The following is a 15,935-nucleotide window of genomic DNA, read 5'->3' as shown; positions in this document are numbered from 1 at the left end:
ATCCCTTGGCAGACAGCTCTACAACTAGTTAATTTGCAACTGTAGAACCTGTAGATGTCCAAAGTAGTCAGCTATTTTAAACAATGTAATCAGCTAGCTGTTATAAAAACAACTTGACACGCATTTGCAGCCAAGCCTTTACCTGGCCTCCACTTGTGAATAGTCTAACGCCTGTAAACAGTGGGCCAGACTCTGAACTCTATTACTTCAATACAAATCTGAGACTACCCCTCTGAAGTGAATACAGCTGTTCCAGATTTTCACCATGGTAACTGGGTTCAGAATCTAGCTTACTCTAAGTAGCCTTAGTCTACTTAAAGACCATGAACAAGTGTTAATGAGTGCACAGTTGTCTGAACCTGCCTAGTGCAGGTGCACATTTGAACAAGTGCAATTCTGCACGAACAGAAGTAGAGGCCGGTGGCTGACAATCCAGCTCAATATTTCTTGATGATTCTCTTTGGATCAGCCAATAGATTTATGGATATTTTGCCCTTATTAATAGCCAGAGTATACATTAGGTATACATTTCTCATAGGGTCTAACATCTTGTGTCTAGGACTGAAAGTATGCAATAACTTCAGCTCAGTATTTTTAATTCCTTGTACCTTAGTAAGTCTTAAAAAAAATCCAGATCCTGAGTGATAAAGACGACTAATTTTGCACAGTCGCTGACCTAGATTATATGTTTCAAATGTTGTCTTTGCTCATACAGTTAGTATTATTCATGCTGAGTAAGGATGGTATGATCAATGAGAAGCATGAGGTCAATGTTTATTTCTGCATACCTACTGCATCTGTGCCTGCAAACTAGAAACTTGCATATGTATATTTTTAGACTCATTAACTGTAATGCGACTATTATAAAGCAATGGAGCATAATAATATTAGTAAATACTACTACTATTTTATGAATCTGTATGAAATTTTCTCTCAAGTTCTGTACTGTATATGAATCTTAAGCATCAAGGTCCTATTACGTGTTCCCTGAAATAATGGGGAGCTAATAAATGAAGCCCTATTATATTTCGGGGCTAAGTAAATATTCTACAAGTTATGGGCAAGATGCAGGAATTACTGGGAGAAATTCCATGGCCTGCAGTGTGTAGATGGTCAGACCCAGTGATCATAATGATCTCTTCTGGTCCTAAAATCCATGGACACCCAAGTTACAGATGAATAAACAAAGGAAGAGATTACGCCTCAGCACCACAGGAGGAGCTGAGAGTCACTACTTCTCCCCTGCTCTCATCTTACTTTGTGGGGGAGTAAGTTACTTTGCCCCTTTTCAGGATACAGCTAACTCTCTCTCCCCTACTGTATGGAGGGGAACAGACTCGTGGCTCTGGCCACTCCTTTCATCTTGGTTTGTGAGTGGAGTTTCAGATATGCAACCCTAGTTCAGCCACACTGAGACAGAAGGAGAGGATGCCTTTACTTCCCAGTACTTTTCTGCATCGCCACATATGGTCTAGGGACTACCTCGCCTTTAGTGACTTGTTAGGCTACACAGTTAGCTTTTGACAGAGAATGGGAATCCTGATCCCTAGTCTTCTGCTTTAATTGCTAGAGAGTACTTCCTCCCTGACTTATAGTAAAATGATTTTCAGTAAAGTTAAAATTAATCAAAGAAAACAAATCCATCATCAGTTAATAAACAACATAACATGCTTTCTTTAGTGCCTGTTTACATAAGCAACTCCTTCATGCTCTTAACTAAGAAGCGCTAAACCTCAGACATGTTAGTTACTTTCCCCTCTTCCCCCCTTTGGGGTGGGGGTTTAATAAAAGAACCCCTTTAGAAAAGATAACAATTATGTGTAATGGAACCTGGAACCAGACTCTCTTGGCAATTAATCACCCAGGAGCCGTTGCAATCCTGCAGGCTGTTTCTGACAGATTCTGAGTGCTTTACAGGAATCACTGGGGTAAGATGTGCCCAGGCTGGCTTCTGACAAGAATTGCTTATGTATAAAGGGTTTTTTGGTTGTCTTTTGTTTTTTAGTTTTATATATCTAGAGAGAGATACACATATGTGCATGTGTGTGTCAACATATATTTATATATAAAATTCTTTATATATATGGAACAAATGCATAACTCATGTATTGACCCAGCGGCGAAGAAAGCCTTTTCTTCCTCTCAGCAAAGTAGAGCTATCCATCACTTAACAGAGATACTTCCTGTTTTCAAGCAGTTGGGAAGGCATGACTTCCAACCCAAATACTTGGTTTGGCAACCTATTGCTATGTCGATAGATGCTTTTATAACCACTTCATTCCACCTGAAGTTTCAGTATAAAAGGAGAGAGGGTTGGGTTTTTTTGTTTTTTGTTTTTTTTTGCTTCTGAGAGAGGATAAAGAAAAAGAGAGGGAAGAGAAGGAAAAGGAAGGAAAATACCACAGCTTAACAGCTGGATGACAGAGATTAGCATAGCTCTGACACATGTTACTGTATAACCTCAAAATGACATGTTAGAGAGAAAAAAATAGTTCCTTGTAGGAAAAGAAAGAGAATATTGAACTCCAGCCAAAATATTACAAGTCTCTTCAGAGGCTTTTGAAAGCTATAACAATAATGAACCACATAATATAGTATTTTTCATACACATCCTATGCTTTTGGATTACCATCGGCGCAAGTGATTAAATTACCAGCACTGGATAAGATTCTTTTCAGAAAAGCAGTCATCCTCAAATGACAAAATACGTAGCAGGTCAGTTCTGACTGCGTCTGCTTAATAACACCTTCCCAAGAAGCTATGCTAACTAAATGTGCTTTCTAAGATCGTCTCAAGATCTAAATATTTTAGAGCATGCCAAGTAGCAGTGAAAATGCTTTTCAGGCAAGGAAGACATATTTGAAAACCCACATGATACATTTCATATAACCTTTTGTTGTATCAATTTCTGTATTGCTTACACATAGTTACTTCATTGAGTATCCTATAACAAAAATCCAGCTGAGTTTATCTGGCCTGTGACCAAAGTTTACAGATCTGGCTATCAAATCACAGCTACATGAAATGTTCATAGAACACAACGGATATGTGCAACAAGCTATTCCTGAGGAGGAGGAAGGGTAAAGAGGTAACATCATTGGAATGGTTTCCAGAAGCAGTTTAAAATTAAAATCAAAATGTTTCAGTTATATTGGCCAAAATTCAATACGAGAGAATCTGATTTTTTTTTTAAAGAGCTCCTTTCATAATCAAAGGATTTGAAAGAACATTATACAGCAAAGAATTAGATACTGTTAGTGGAGTGACTGCAGGCTAATGGGGAACAGTCCTGAACATGGAGAGAATAAGCCCACAGCCGTGGCAATTATATTTACTTATAATGAAAGAGGTGTGCTGTTCAGGACACCAAGGTGATCTCTTCCTCTTTTTAAAAAAAAAAAGTCATGGGACTTTTATCTTTTAATTGTACAGAAACAGGCAGATCTTGATGTAATCGCTCATCCTCTAAAGATGCAACCTCCCCACCAGTGCCAGTACAAATGGGAATAATCACAACACATGGTGTAGGCTTTTAACCCATCATTTATTGGCACACATGTACAAAGAATACAAATGAAGCCACTCTCTCACAGATGACAATCTTCTCCTTATGATCTAGCTAATTTTATTCTAGTGTAAGAAAAAGGAGAAAATGGAATAAAAAGGAATGGAATAAAGGAAACCCTTTATTATCCACAAAAGATTGCCTTTTCTTGGGAGCATTATTCGTTCTAGAAGTGGAAACCACGCTACACTTGCTTTTAAACATGGTCATGGAGCCTTGTTTGGCCAGTGTGTCTGCCTTCCTGCACTCAAGGAAAGAATGCTCCAGGAAAGAAACAGCCAGACTGGTTGATGAGGAAGTCCACAGACATAAGAGTGCAGGTGATATGGTGCCAAAGATTGAAAATATATGGATAGTACAAAAGAAGTGCAAGCTCAGCCATAAAATCCCAGATAGCTACATGCCAGGATATTAATATACTCAAGACATAACCTAATTAAAAACAGCAGTGGAGTGGCTAAGTCACACGCCAAGATGTTATGCTACAAGAACAGGCCAAGGCAGACATGCCCCCAGTCACTATTGTAGGCAGAAAAACACTGACTTCCTCCTTCCAGCTGCAGGAAGACTACCTCATAGCTTCTCCCCTAATTTAGGCAGAAATCCACTTTTTAAGTGCTGGACCTAGGGGCTTCTGGGTGATGTGCAGGTAAATTATAATGCTTGGGTGCAAGTCATTGTTGATGCTTGGACACTGTGATTAAAATATATTATTGTTAGCCAATGGTTCAGGAGCAGTGCTTTAGCAAGTACTGTAAGCATTTTACAGGTCTGACAAAGTGTTTCTAGAAACATTGGACCTAAATAAAAAAGGAGCCACCAGAATTGGAATCCTTCCTGTGCCATCATATATCACTTAGGGCATGAACAAGGCTCTGCAATCCTGTCATCTATCTGGGCTGCTCTTTACATGTTCTCCATGTTGCTAAATCCCATAAGTTTTGCCTTTCTAAATATTGTTTGCTGGAAAGATCCTTTCAGTCAGCCCCTTTCTTTTGTTCCTACAGCGGCCTGACACAACAGACATTCTGGTTTCATTCTTAACATATCCCAGATATTTCCATCTTCTTTTCTGGATAACTTTGGAGATAAAGAGTTGTTGAAGTCTGACAAATCTCAGCATTTGTTATAAATTGATTCAATGCAATATCTAACACTTTCCTGGGGCATTTGCTTTTGAAGGCACGTAGATGTCTATTTATAACTTTAGTAGACTTCCAGCTGTCACATCCATATGTTAAGGTGGAAATAATATTTGAGTTAAAGATTCATAGTTTGCACTTTAAGCTAGTGAATGAAGTTGACACCATGTCAATTTGTGACATTATTTCCTTCTGGATATCTCCATTGGCTTGCATGTTATTGCCAAGACACGTGAACTGACTTACTTCTTGTACTATTTTGCTTTCTAACATACTGCTTGAATTGGGAATTGATAAACTCCCCCCCCATAACCTAGTCTTTATTATGATGCTGGACAGTCTTTTGGTCTTTGCTTGCATATTAGTTGATGTTGCTTGCATGTTACCTCTTAGAAGAGCTACTCCATCAGCAAAATCTGAACACTCTAGCCTGTGTTTAAACCATGTGCTGTCTGTGTTGTATCTGTCTACACTATTTTTTATAACAAAGTCAACGGCTGTGCCAACCAGGAAAGGTAAGAATGCATCCCTGTTAGACCTCAAAATCTTCATTTACACTTACCTGTGCATGCTGCACCTTAATATAAAGCCTTGATGTTGGTAATTATTTTTGTTGGCATACCATAACACTTCAAGATGTTCCAGAGTGAATCACGATGGAGGCTGTCAAATGTTTTCTTATGAAGTTTATGATAAACGGGTTTTGCCATTCAGTGCTCTCTTCGATGATTTTTTTTAGGATTAAAATCTGGTCAACATATGATCTTGTGTCAAAATCCAGCCTGCTCTTCCCTTAGTTTTGCTTCATCTGTTTCCTCTATCTGGCTTACAATGACACTGAAGAAGACTTTATCACTGAAAGGAATGTAACATCTTGTAAGTTATTGAAGTAACTTTTGTTTTGTATCTTGACCATAACACCATTTTCCCATTGTTCTGGAGGCTATTCTGGCTCCACATTTTGTTGAAAAATTTGGTGATTTTATTGATGGTCTTTTCATCATAAGCTTTCAACATTTCCCCCATGCATTGGTCTTCACCTGTGGCTTTCCCAGGTGTTCACTTTTTTGTTACATCTTTCACTTTTTTGTTTGTGCTTAGAGGTGTTATGGTGTCTAGTTCTGCGGGTTTAATTTCTTAGGCCTGGTCTACACTAGAGAGTTTTGTTGACAAAGGTCACCTTTCCTGGCATACACACTGCAATGACCCTTTTGTCGACAAAACTGCTAAAAATAAAACCATCTAGATGAGAGGCATAGGGCCTTTGTTGGCAAAGTTTTTGAGAAAAAACACGTGTAGACACTGCCCTTACGTTATATCACTAAAAATAGTCTCCCAATTATCCCAGCATGCCATCATGAGACTGCTCTGGTAAACAGTATGAGCTCCGTCTGCCTCCGCCTCTGCACTTTCAAAGCCCCAGGAAGTTCTCAAGTTAACTCACCATGGAGCTCACTCCATAGCGCAACACACAGTTCTGTCCTGCCTGCCCTAAATTGCAAGGGACGGGAGTAACTCCTGCTGTGCCATGCAGAGCCAGGGAAGGAGGTGGGGGCTGTGTCCCTCTCCCCGCCCCCGTGGGTGCACCGGATCTGTCTCTCTGAGAGGGGTGTGGGAACTGGGGATGCCAGCTATGAGCTATCTGTGTAGCAGCTTCTGCCTTGGGATTGGTTGCCTCCAGCTGCTGCTGTCTGAAGTTAAAGAGACAAGATGAGTGCAGAGACACTCTACTCACTGTCCCCAACACAGGCTGTCTGTCTGTCTCTCTCCGTGTGTCTGTGTGTCTCTCTCTCCCCCCTCCCTCTTCTGTGGGCTTCTTGTGCTCAGCAGCGTCAGCTTCGCTGACAGAGCAGTTTAAAAACAGCTGTCAAACTAGTAGGATGCCCATGGAATTATGGGGTTCAGAAACATTCATCATGTGACGCTGTGCATGTCCCGTGAGGCATTGCAAATCCTTCCCAAAGCACCCTGCCTTCAGCAGCACAGTGGGATAGCTACCCACAGTGCACTGCTCACTTCGTCAACAAAAGAGCTGATAGTGTGAATGCAATCCACTCACTAACAGAAAGAGACAGTGAAGACATGCAACAGTGATTTAATTACAGTGGTGGCTGTATGCCGGCAAAACTTTTGTCGACAAAACTTTCTAGTGTATACAAGGCCTTAGTGAAAGTCAACAGTTTATTGTGGGTTTGGTTTGTTCAGCACCTGGTGGAGGGTAGGGGCCCCTTGAGTGCCCAGCCACACCCCGGTTTGGATTGCTTCCTTCTCTAACAATCACAGAGTCCTTCCCCTGCTTGGGGTATACAAGAGTCTCTCTCTGTCAAAGTTCCTTTCCCCCCTCTGAGGGCAGGGAGGAACAAAGTAAAGAGAGGGAAAAGAAAGGGAAGGTGCTCAGACTCTTGAGCAATCTGTCAGTCACCTCTCTGAGTCCTGGCTTGTCAGTAAGTTTTTTATTGTCCCGATCAGGATTCGAGTCCTTCCTTAGACAACCCTCCTCTAATCCCTTGCCTTTTTGGTAACGCCTGGTCTGTACATGGTCCAGACTGTTTCAGGGGCAACTGGAGCTCCCTCCCTCTTTGCTGATCTATCTATCTCTATAATCAGCTGTTTCTGAGGCACAGCAGTCTTCCCCAGTTACCGCCCCTTCTTGTGGCAGGCCATTCTTTTTTAAGCTTCCTCCCTCCAGGCAGAGCAAGTATTGCAGGTGCATCTAGTTAGTGCTGGCCAAGCCCAAAAAGGCTCGTTAACTTCCTCCTTAATAGGTGAGGGTGTGCCCTCTCACACACTTTTTGAAAGAACTCTATCTATCACTCTCTTTGTTTTCCTTCTGTTGTTAAGGTCTTATCCTTAACAGGCCCTCCAGCTCCCCTAACCTTGTGGAATTCATGAAGTGTGTTACTATTACTTCTTTCAGCAGCTGCTTCAGCTTCTTTGGTGAGGTTACCCATATATTTCCTCTTGCCTCTTCTCACACTGCTTTTTACTGCTTTGTCCTTCATTTTATACAGGTTTTTCACTGCTTTTTTTTCTGGATGTGTTTTTGAGGAGTTCATGTTTGCTTTGGCTTGTTTCCTTTCTTTCACGCAGTTCAGTGCGTCCTCACGTACCCAGACTTTATGTATGCTCACCAACTACAATAATTGCAGTATCTATGATACTATCATACAGAAAGGACCTTGACATGTCAATGATGATGTCCTGTGGTGGATCTATGTCTTGTAAAGCACCTGAAATCTGTTCTTCAGTTCAATTTGAATTTGCTTCTGCAATACCTGCTGTGTTAGTCTTTTGCTGTCAATTTTCTTGGTGTTTTTTGGAGGGGTTGTTTTTCTTAAGTTTGATCTTTAGTGTAGCCACACATAAATGGTGTCACTTACTTTATATATGTTTTTAAACATTTATTATTATTGAATGCTAATTCTGTAAAAATTCAATAGGTTCAAAACCAAAGAGATGTTAATATAATCACTTATATGGAACCCTCTCCAAGCTCAGTCTGCAAGACTATTTATGTTCTATTCTGCTGTTGATGTCACAGTTTCCATTTCTCAGTTCACAAAGAGCTACGATGGATCTGTTAAGCATAGAAAACACTAGACTTCATCTTCTCCCCTGCCCCCCCCCTCAAATTTAAGTGTTTTTCCTACTTAATATTACTGGGGAGTTGCTGCTCCTTTGAAAAATGGATGCAGGAAATACTTACCATGTCCACGGAAGCATGGGTTTTAAAATAGCTTCTCAGAGTTTAGCTAGACGTGCTGAAAATTTATTAAATGACTTCCTTGGTAGGCTCTATTAAACTAGCAGAAATACCATGGGTTCTAATCCTTGGTCTGACAGGGACTTGCTGTATAATTCTGAACAAGTGGCTCAACTTTTCTTTGCACAGTACTCCACCTGTAATACGGAGTCGTTGCCTTTCTGTAGATGTGTTGTGAAGGTGCCTTATATAAGCACAAAGTCAACAGGAGACATGAGGATAGTATTTAGGCACACTGGGCTCATCACTCCTGTGCTTACTGCACAAGGACCATGTGGCCTTGTAAAGAGACTCCTTCCTCTACTTCCTAATATTCTGGATCTCCAGAAGTGTTTGCAAGATTTACCAGAATTGTATAAAGTCTTTGTAAGTTTCGAGTACTCTAACTTACTTCACAGTGACCTCAATGTTCAAAGCTGCTTTTGAATTAACAGAAAACCTTCACAGTGAAGTCTATGGGCAATCCCAGAATTCTAGGGTTCTAAGAATTCAGCAAAGAAACTACTGAACTTTCCTCCCATTTCTTCCTTTGTTCTCAAACTTTTCCTCCCATTTGTTTCTCAAGTCTCAGAATCTATGTACTCAGAACCAGGTACTGACACAAGGCCAGAAGCCCCATCAGACAAAGATCCAGCAGAGATATTGTGATCTCCCAAGACTACTTTGATGGTAAAAATCAAACTTTCAGTATTCTTTCTGCTGTCAGAAAAACATTCATCTCTCATTCCTGAACCCAGGGATGAGAGTTTTTGGCAAGGCATCAGAGAACTCAGAACCTTTCATGATGTGTATCAGAGTCTAGAACTGCTGGAGGCCTTGTGACTGCTCTACATATTTCCTTGAAGGATTCTGTGGAGATGTACTGGCTGTCCAGATAAGGGTTCACACATATCCAGTCCTGATAAAAGGCTGCTACAATCACAACTGTAATCTTTGTGAAGGCACTCTGTGTAGATACTAGACCAAATAAACATGTCTAGTGATAGCAAGGTAAGTGACAGTCATAAATCTGAAGGAACGATCAGAATACGCAGGTCACCTTTCTCAACATTAACTACCATCAACCACATCACAAATTGAGTGAGCCATCTTAGTTTCAGTTAAGCCTCGGACCCCCAGATTTTTAAATAACTACAAAATACCTTGAATAAATTCCCTCATCCCCAACTGATCCACTGGAACTGAAACAGTGGCCTTGATGTCTACTAGGTGATGGAATGTGAACAGGACATTATGTTTCTTGAGGGGGGTTGAGATGGATGGGGAGAGAAATTACCAAATGAAACGGGGGAAGAGAAAGATTCTATGAAGTATCCTTTCTTGACCATGGAAAGGACCCATTCATCTGAGGTTATCTCTGGACTAGTCTGGGAATACTGAGATTCTCCAGAAGACCCCTTACTCAAATGAAGAAAATGAATAGTCTTCCTAAATGTAAAGGTAGTTAAGTATTGGAACAAACTACCTAAGAAGGTTGTGGAATCTCCATCATTGGAGCTTCTTAAGAACAGGTCAGACAAACATCTGTCAAAGATGGTTTAGATAACACTTAGTCCTGCCTCAGTGCAGAGGAATGGACTAGATGACATATTGAGGTCTCTTCCAGTCCTATATTTCTATGATTCTTCTATTGAGTTTCTCTGGCTTTAAAAAGATTTGGATTTTCCTTCTGACATACGAAAAGAACGAGCAAAGTACAGCTGGAACTTGGGCTGATAAAGACAGTATTTTACGAGATTTCCAGGCAATGAGAGGAATTCAGCTGTGGAACAGCTTTCCTAATTAAGTGGCAGAAGCCCCATTGCTTAAAATTTTAAAACTAAACTGGACAACACACTAGAAATTGTACTGTAAGGAACATTTCTGCATATGCAGAGTGACTGATTAGAAGACAATGTAATTAAGAAGTCAATATTTTTCAATAGTTATCATTAAAAGATATGTAAGATTCTATTAATTTTCTCTATACTAAATCCTGGAAATACCTACAGTATCTTAGGTATTACTCTGTGACTTTATAAAAAGGAAATTATTATATGGTTTTTTTGCCTGTAATTTGTATGCTATTATGATCATGTGTATTGATAGTGAATAGAAAGATTCTTTTTTTTTTTTTTTTTTTTTTTTAAAGAGGAAGTTCCCATAAAATAGGAAAACAACTAAAATATAAGTTTCGATACGTTCAAACAGAGTTATGGATTATTGTCAGATTTTTAAGGAAAGACTACATTTCTACTTAAGATAAGTCAAAACTTAATTTTGAATATTCCCCTTCAACCTCCCCCTGCACACACCATCTGCTTAAATTTCAATCTGTATGCTTTGTAAGTCAAAGCTTTGCGGAAAACTCTTGTACAAAACACAAGTTTGAACACATCACTTTTTAAAACATTCAGTTCTTAAAATTAAATTACAAAATGACCATCATCCTAGCAAAAAAAAAAAACCAACAGAATTCACCTAACTAGTTTAATCCCCACAGAGAGGTAATAGGATCAGTGCTGAAGAACTCCTCTGCAGTAATATTCTCCTGCATCTGCAATATTGAGATCTCAGATTTTAATATTTATTCCCAGCAGACCTGAACATAATTAAGTATAAACAGCATTAGAGTTTCACAATTCAGTTGGTTTCAGATTTTCTGGAAGATTTACTATCCAACTTGACAGGCACTGGACACTCTGAGGCTCAAATGTTCCTGAGACAAAGAAACACATAACTGATTCCTCCTTTCCCCCCCTCCAAAGTGGTACACTTTTTACTGAGCATAGGAAATACTTTCAGTAAACTCTCCATGTCCCTGCAAATAATGAAGAGCCTGCTCCTGTCATACGGTACTTCATATTTTATTTCTTGAGTGAAATTCTGATGATATCAACATAATTTGATCCTAAGGCTGAAGAAACTCATGAAGGCCTACTCAGCTATAACTGGGGTTCTGCTCTGCGAGGAACTCTGGACTTGACCCACTGCCGAGGATTCCTGTTAATCAAACAGGGGAAAATATGTTCAAGCTCCACAGTGTACTCTAGAACACTAGGCTTCATCTGTTTTTAAATTTCTCAGATTTAATCATTAAGCACCCATGAAAGCTCTAAGAGAATTCAATAGCTCAACTAGAAACAATTCCATTGCTGATGGAAGTGCTAGATGAGCGATTTGGGGTGGATATAGGATACATAATTATACACAGAGCATTACACACATACACACACACACACACACATCCATCTGCAACTGTAGAATGCTATTTCTCTTTTTGCCTATGCGAATGCTCTTCTCAGTTTCATACCCATACATCTGTTCAATCAGACTGAATGGAAACAATCTGCATTTCAGTCTTTCATCCTTCTTTGAAAGAGACAGAGAAATCATTGGGAAAAGAAGGATATTTAGATTGTTTACAGTACTGTACATTTGTTGAGCCCCTAACACATCTGAGACAAAGATGGTGCGACACAAAGGGTCGGTTCTGCCATAGATACTGTGGTGGATACTGTAACTTTATATGTAATTAAAATATATACATATGATAAAAATCTGTTTTCTCAACTATGTAATGCACCTATCCAGGGAATGCAAAAAGCATAATTGTAAATTCAAAGTAACATGCAGTATAAAAAATAATTATGACACTGCACCATCTAATGAGCTCAGAGCACTTTCTCTGTGAGGTAGGTAAATATTTGTATGTAACTAGTTTTTGTACAGAGAGATGTTCTAGTAATTTAGTGCCCTGCAAAATTTAAATCATGGATAATTTAAGGCTCTAATCCTGCTGTGTTGTGTGCTCAGGCACACTTCAACGGCGGTGGAGGCACAACCTATGCCTGTTCAGAATGCATGGCAGTGTCAAGGTCTAATCTTGGAATGGGAGTTTTAACTCCATTGTTCATTTCTTTGTATTATTTTATTTCAGATCTTTAACATAGTTTTTATATATTTATGCATTTGACATCTTCCTTTAGATGAAGTATGGCAGTAGAATTTATACATAATAGATTTAACAAAAAAACTTTACTAGGCAGAGTAACAGAATGGCTAATATCTGAGTAATGAAGGCTTCTCCATGAGATTAAATTATTTGTTTAGTCTTGGATTTGGGCAACGTTTGAATTTTCATCTACAAAGAGGTTTCAGCTAAAACATATATTGTTTATAGATAACACAAGCCCTGAAAAACTAATTTTTCATGGTTTCCATAGTGAATTAAAATGAAAATTTTGATTTCAACTAAAATCATGCTAATATATAGCTCTCTGAGTTCTAAAATGTGATTTGGTCCTTCTTTTACTCTTTCATCTCTCCTAGATCCAGTCTCTAAATACTTTGCAAACTATGCATATAAAACTTGATTTGAGTTCATGATACTTGTTAATTTTACATTATACCAACATAATTGTTGAAAGTGAACAGAGAGCAAAGTACTACTCAGAGTCAGCAAGGGTAGAAGATGCTGACCAAAATCTCCCTTACAAAGTAAAATTGTAAGAAAGGGCTTTCTCTTTCTCTAATAATCCCAAATCTTTTATCAACATTTGCTTAAAGAAATACATGATTGACTATCTCTGAAATAAATCCCACGCCTGGGTGTCCTTAAACCTTTGATTGCCAGAAGCTGGGACTGGACAACAGGGGACAGATCACTTCATAATTGCCCTGTTTTTGTTCACTCCCTCTGAAGCATCTGGCCCTGGTCACTATTGGAAGACAGGATACTGGGCTTCTTCGAGTCTGGATACCAGAAGAGCTCTGTGTAGCTCAAAAGCTTGTCTCTTCCCCAAAAGAAGTTGGTCTAAAAAAAGCTATTAACTCACTCACCTTCTCACACTGTAAGTTATGTCAGATGTTGCTTTGACTTCCTATGTTTTTTTAATTAAGATACACAATTAATTATTCCAAATAAATGTTTGTGTTACATATTTCCCAAACTTTTTGCCTTGTGTTCTACAATCTACTTCAGTGAATTTCAGTGTAACTGCTTTATAAGAGGTAATATATATAACAAAAGTATTTAACCAAACTATCTTTTAAACAGTACCTCCTGGCACACATAGACCTAACACACAGTAACTTAAAAGCAAACCCACAGGAGTTATTGTTAAATAATGGTATGTTTATCAAAGAAATGGTTCTATCTGAAACATTTTACATTAATTTTAAGATGTTATTTGCAAGGTAAAGCAGATGCAACTTATTTCATGGTGTTTCTAAAATTGTTTAAAAAGTAGTTCTATCAGGTGTAATATCAGAGAACTGGATTTGAAGAGAGCACATGATTAAACTATTACATAGGCTTTTTACATGTGCCAAATGTTGCATCACACATACACTAAATTAATTCCCTAACTGCATCTACCTTGCAGAAATGAACTGGAACAGTTAAACATATGAAAGTCTGTTACACTAACTTAGAAACAGATCCAAAACATCTGAAAAAAGTTCATGGAATTGAAGGTGTAATCTGACTTTCTAATTTGGTGCAAAACCATTAAGTTTGTGTTAACTATTAAAACAATGCTACAATATTTTTTATTTGACATTACCATATCCAAAAATCTAGAAGAAAATATTCAAATGGTTATTGATACAAATCAGGCATACCAAGTTCCACTTGTAATCAATAAAGGAATTATAATCACTAGACAGCATCAGTGTGTGCGTGCAGTGGGAAATAAACTGCATTTTCCACCCAGTGAGTCACTGAGTTTCACTGTTCAGCTACAAGAGATAGGATCATGAGTTTACTCCCTCAAAGATGAGGCACAGCTCTTTTCCCAGGAAATTATTCAGCTAGTGCACTTCTAAATAAAGGCCAACATTTTAAAATATGGTTTTTTATTTTATGTGAGCGTTTGTGTGTATTATGTATATTTTATTTAAATGGGAACTGTTTGTGTTCATCCCCTCTAAAAAAATCAGACTATTTTATATTTAAATGCCTAAATTTGGGATTTAGGTGCATAAATTTAGGCACTCACTGTGAACATTTTGGAGAATTTGTTTCAGGATCTGCTTTGTATTATTATTTACAGTGCTTAACATATCCCTTCGATTACCTCCCCCAAATTTCATGTTGAATATCACAGTAACTCAAAAATAATTGAATAAAACCACCATTAGAGCAGTGCCTCTGAATCAGGTAGTAAGTTAGGCTCTATTAATGACAATCATAACTGATGAAAACTGTACTGAAGTGCATTAATTTTACCAAGTCTTATTTTTAAGCAGAGAATGGACTGAATATATCCAACTTGCACAGGGTGATGAATCATCACTAGGTGATCTCTTTGTGTCCCTCAGTGGATTCATCCCAAGAAAGGACAAACAGACTTGCTGCCATAAGTCCAAACTTGAGCACTCTGCCAGGAGAAGGCAGCTTTGACATGTGATCTAGCTTCAGTTAGAACCTTGTCCAGCAATGTCTGTGTAAGAGATACACTGAATCAGCACATCTCTTTGCCATGCCTCCTCCTCAACCACTGGATTCTTTTGGAACTATGATTGCTTGCTATGTACCCTTACAGGAGATAGTTTGCGGCCACCACAGCTTTCCCTCTTGATGGAACAGTGCCAGTATGACCTGGGAATAAATCTGATCCTAAAAACACAGGCTCCAACTCAGGAAGGTACTTAAGCACATTGCCTAACTTTCAGCATGTGAATAATCCCATCATCAGATTCTTACACCCTCAGTTGTGCTGGAGGGTACCTTACTCCACTGGCAGCCCTCTCAACTTCAATGAAATCTAGTCCTTAGTGATATGCGACAAGTCACTGTTACTATATACACACATGCCTGTTAAGATGTAATGGCTATATCCTCACCTGTTGATTAGCATTGTCTTCAATGGTACTACGCTAATTTACACCAGCTGCAGATGCGGCCCTAAATGTTAAATGGCACCAAGTAGCTTCCCAGTATCAGCAAACTTCACGTAATCTCGAAATTTTCAAAGCCCTCTACACTTCCTTCAGGAGTTTGATACAGCTGAAAATGTATGGGTTTTTTTCCCCCTTTGGGGAAAATTTTCCACTTTTTTGGGGAAAAAAAACAAAAAACCCCACTCCAAAAAACATTTGGCCTAAAAAACAAAATCTTTGATTCAGAAATGCTGCTGTGGTGTCTCATGGGAGTTTTCGTTTAGGTGTCTTACATCACTATTCTCTATGAATGGAGCTCCCTGCTAGACTGTATCTGCTATGATGCACCATAATTGCTCCTCTTGCTCAATGGTGGGAGACCCTGACTGTAGTGTATCATGAGAAGTATAGTCCACTGGGAGAACACAGACCAGAATGAAGAATGGGGGCATGAGGTGCTTGAATTATTACTTCCAGGAGGCACTATAGCAGCCTTTCCAAATAGATTTTTTTTTTTTTGGTTTTCAGTCCAAAAACTGAAAATTGTTTGCTTTTCAAGTTTTGGGTTTTTCAATGAAAAGTCATTTTTTCTGTGGAAACT

General features: G+C 38.8%; 1 protein-coding gene across 3 annotated transcripts in view; it reads right to left on the bottom strand.

The window, feature by feature from the left end:
* AFG2A (AFG2 AAA ATPase homolog A) overlaps positions 1-15,935 on the bottom strand; it is a 285,684-nt gene that overhangs the window by 63,715 nt on the left and 206,034 nt on the right. Inside the window, exon 15 of one of the 3 annotated variants that reach the window (XM_067530210.1) lies at positions 11,320-11,452. The exons of the other annotated variants lie outside the window; for them this stretch is intronic. Coding sequence (XP_067386311.1) covers positions 11,387-11,452 — 66 coding nt within the window. The 3' untranslated portion in view covers positions 11,320-11,386. Of the gene's footprint in view, positions 1-11,319; positions 11,453-15,935 lie in introns of those variants that run through there. 3 annotated transcript variants of the gene reach the window in all.

The sequence above is a fragment of the Emydura macquarii genome, unplaced genomic scaffold, assembly GCF_026122565.2.
Source record: "Emydura macquarii macquarii isolate MOO-44397 ecotype Brisbane River unplaced genomic scaffold, CSIRO-AGI_Emac_v2 contig_3044, whole genome shotgun sequence".
NCBI classification, from domain to species: Eukaryota; Metazoa; Chordata; order Testudines; family Chelidae; genus Emydura; species Emydura macquarii.
The sequence above is the reverse complement of the archived record's forward strand: the minus strand, read 5'-3'. Positions and strand labels throughout refer to the sequence as shown.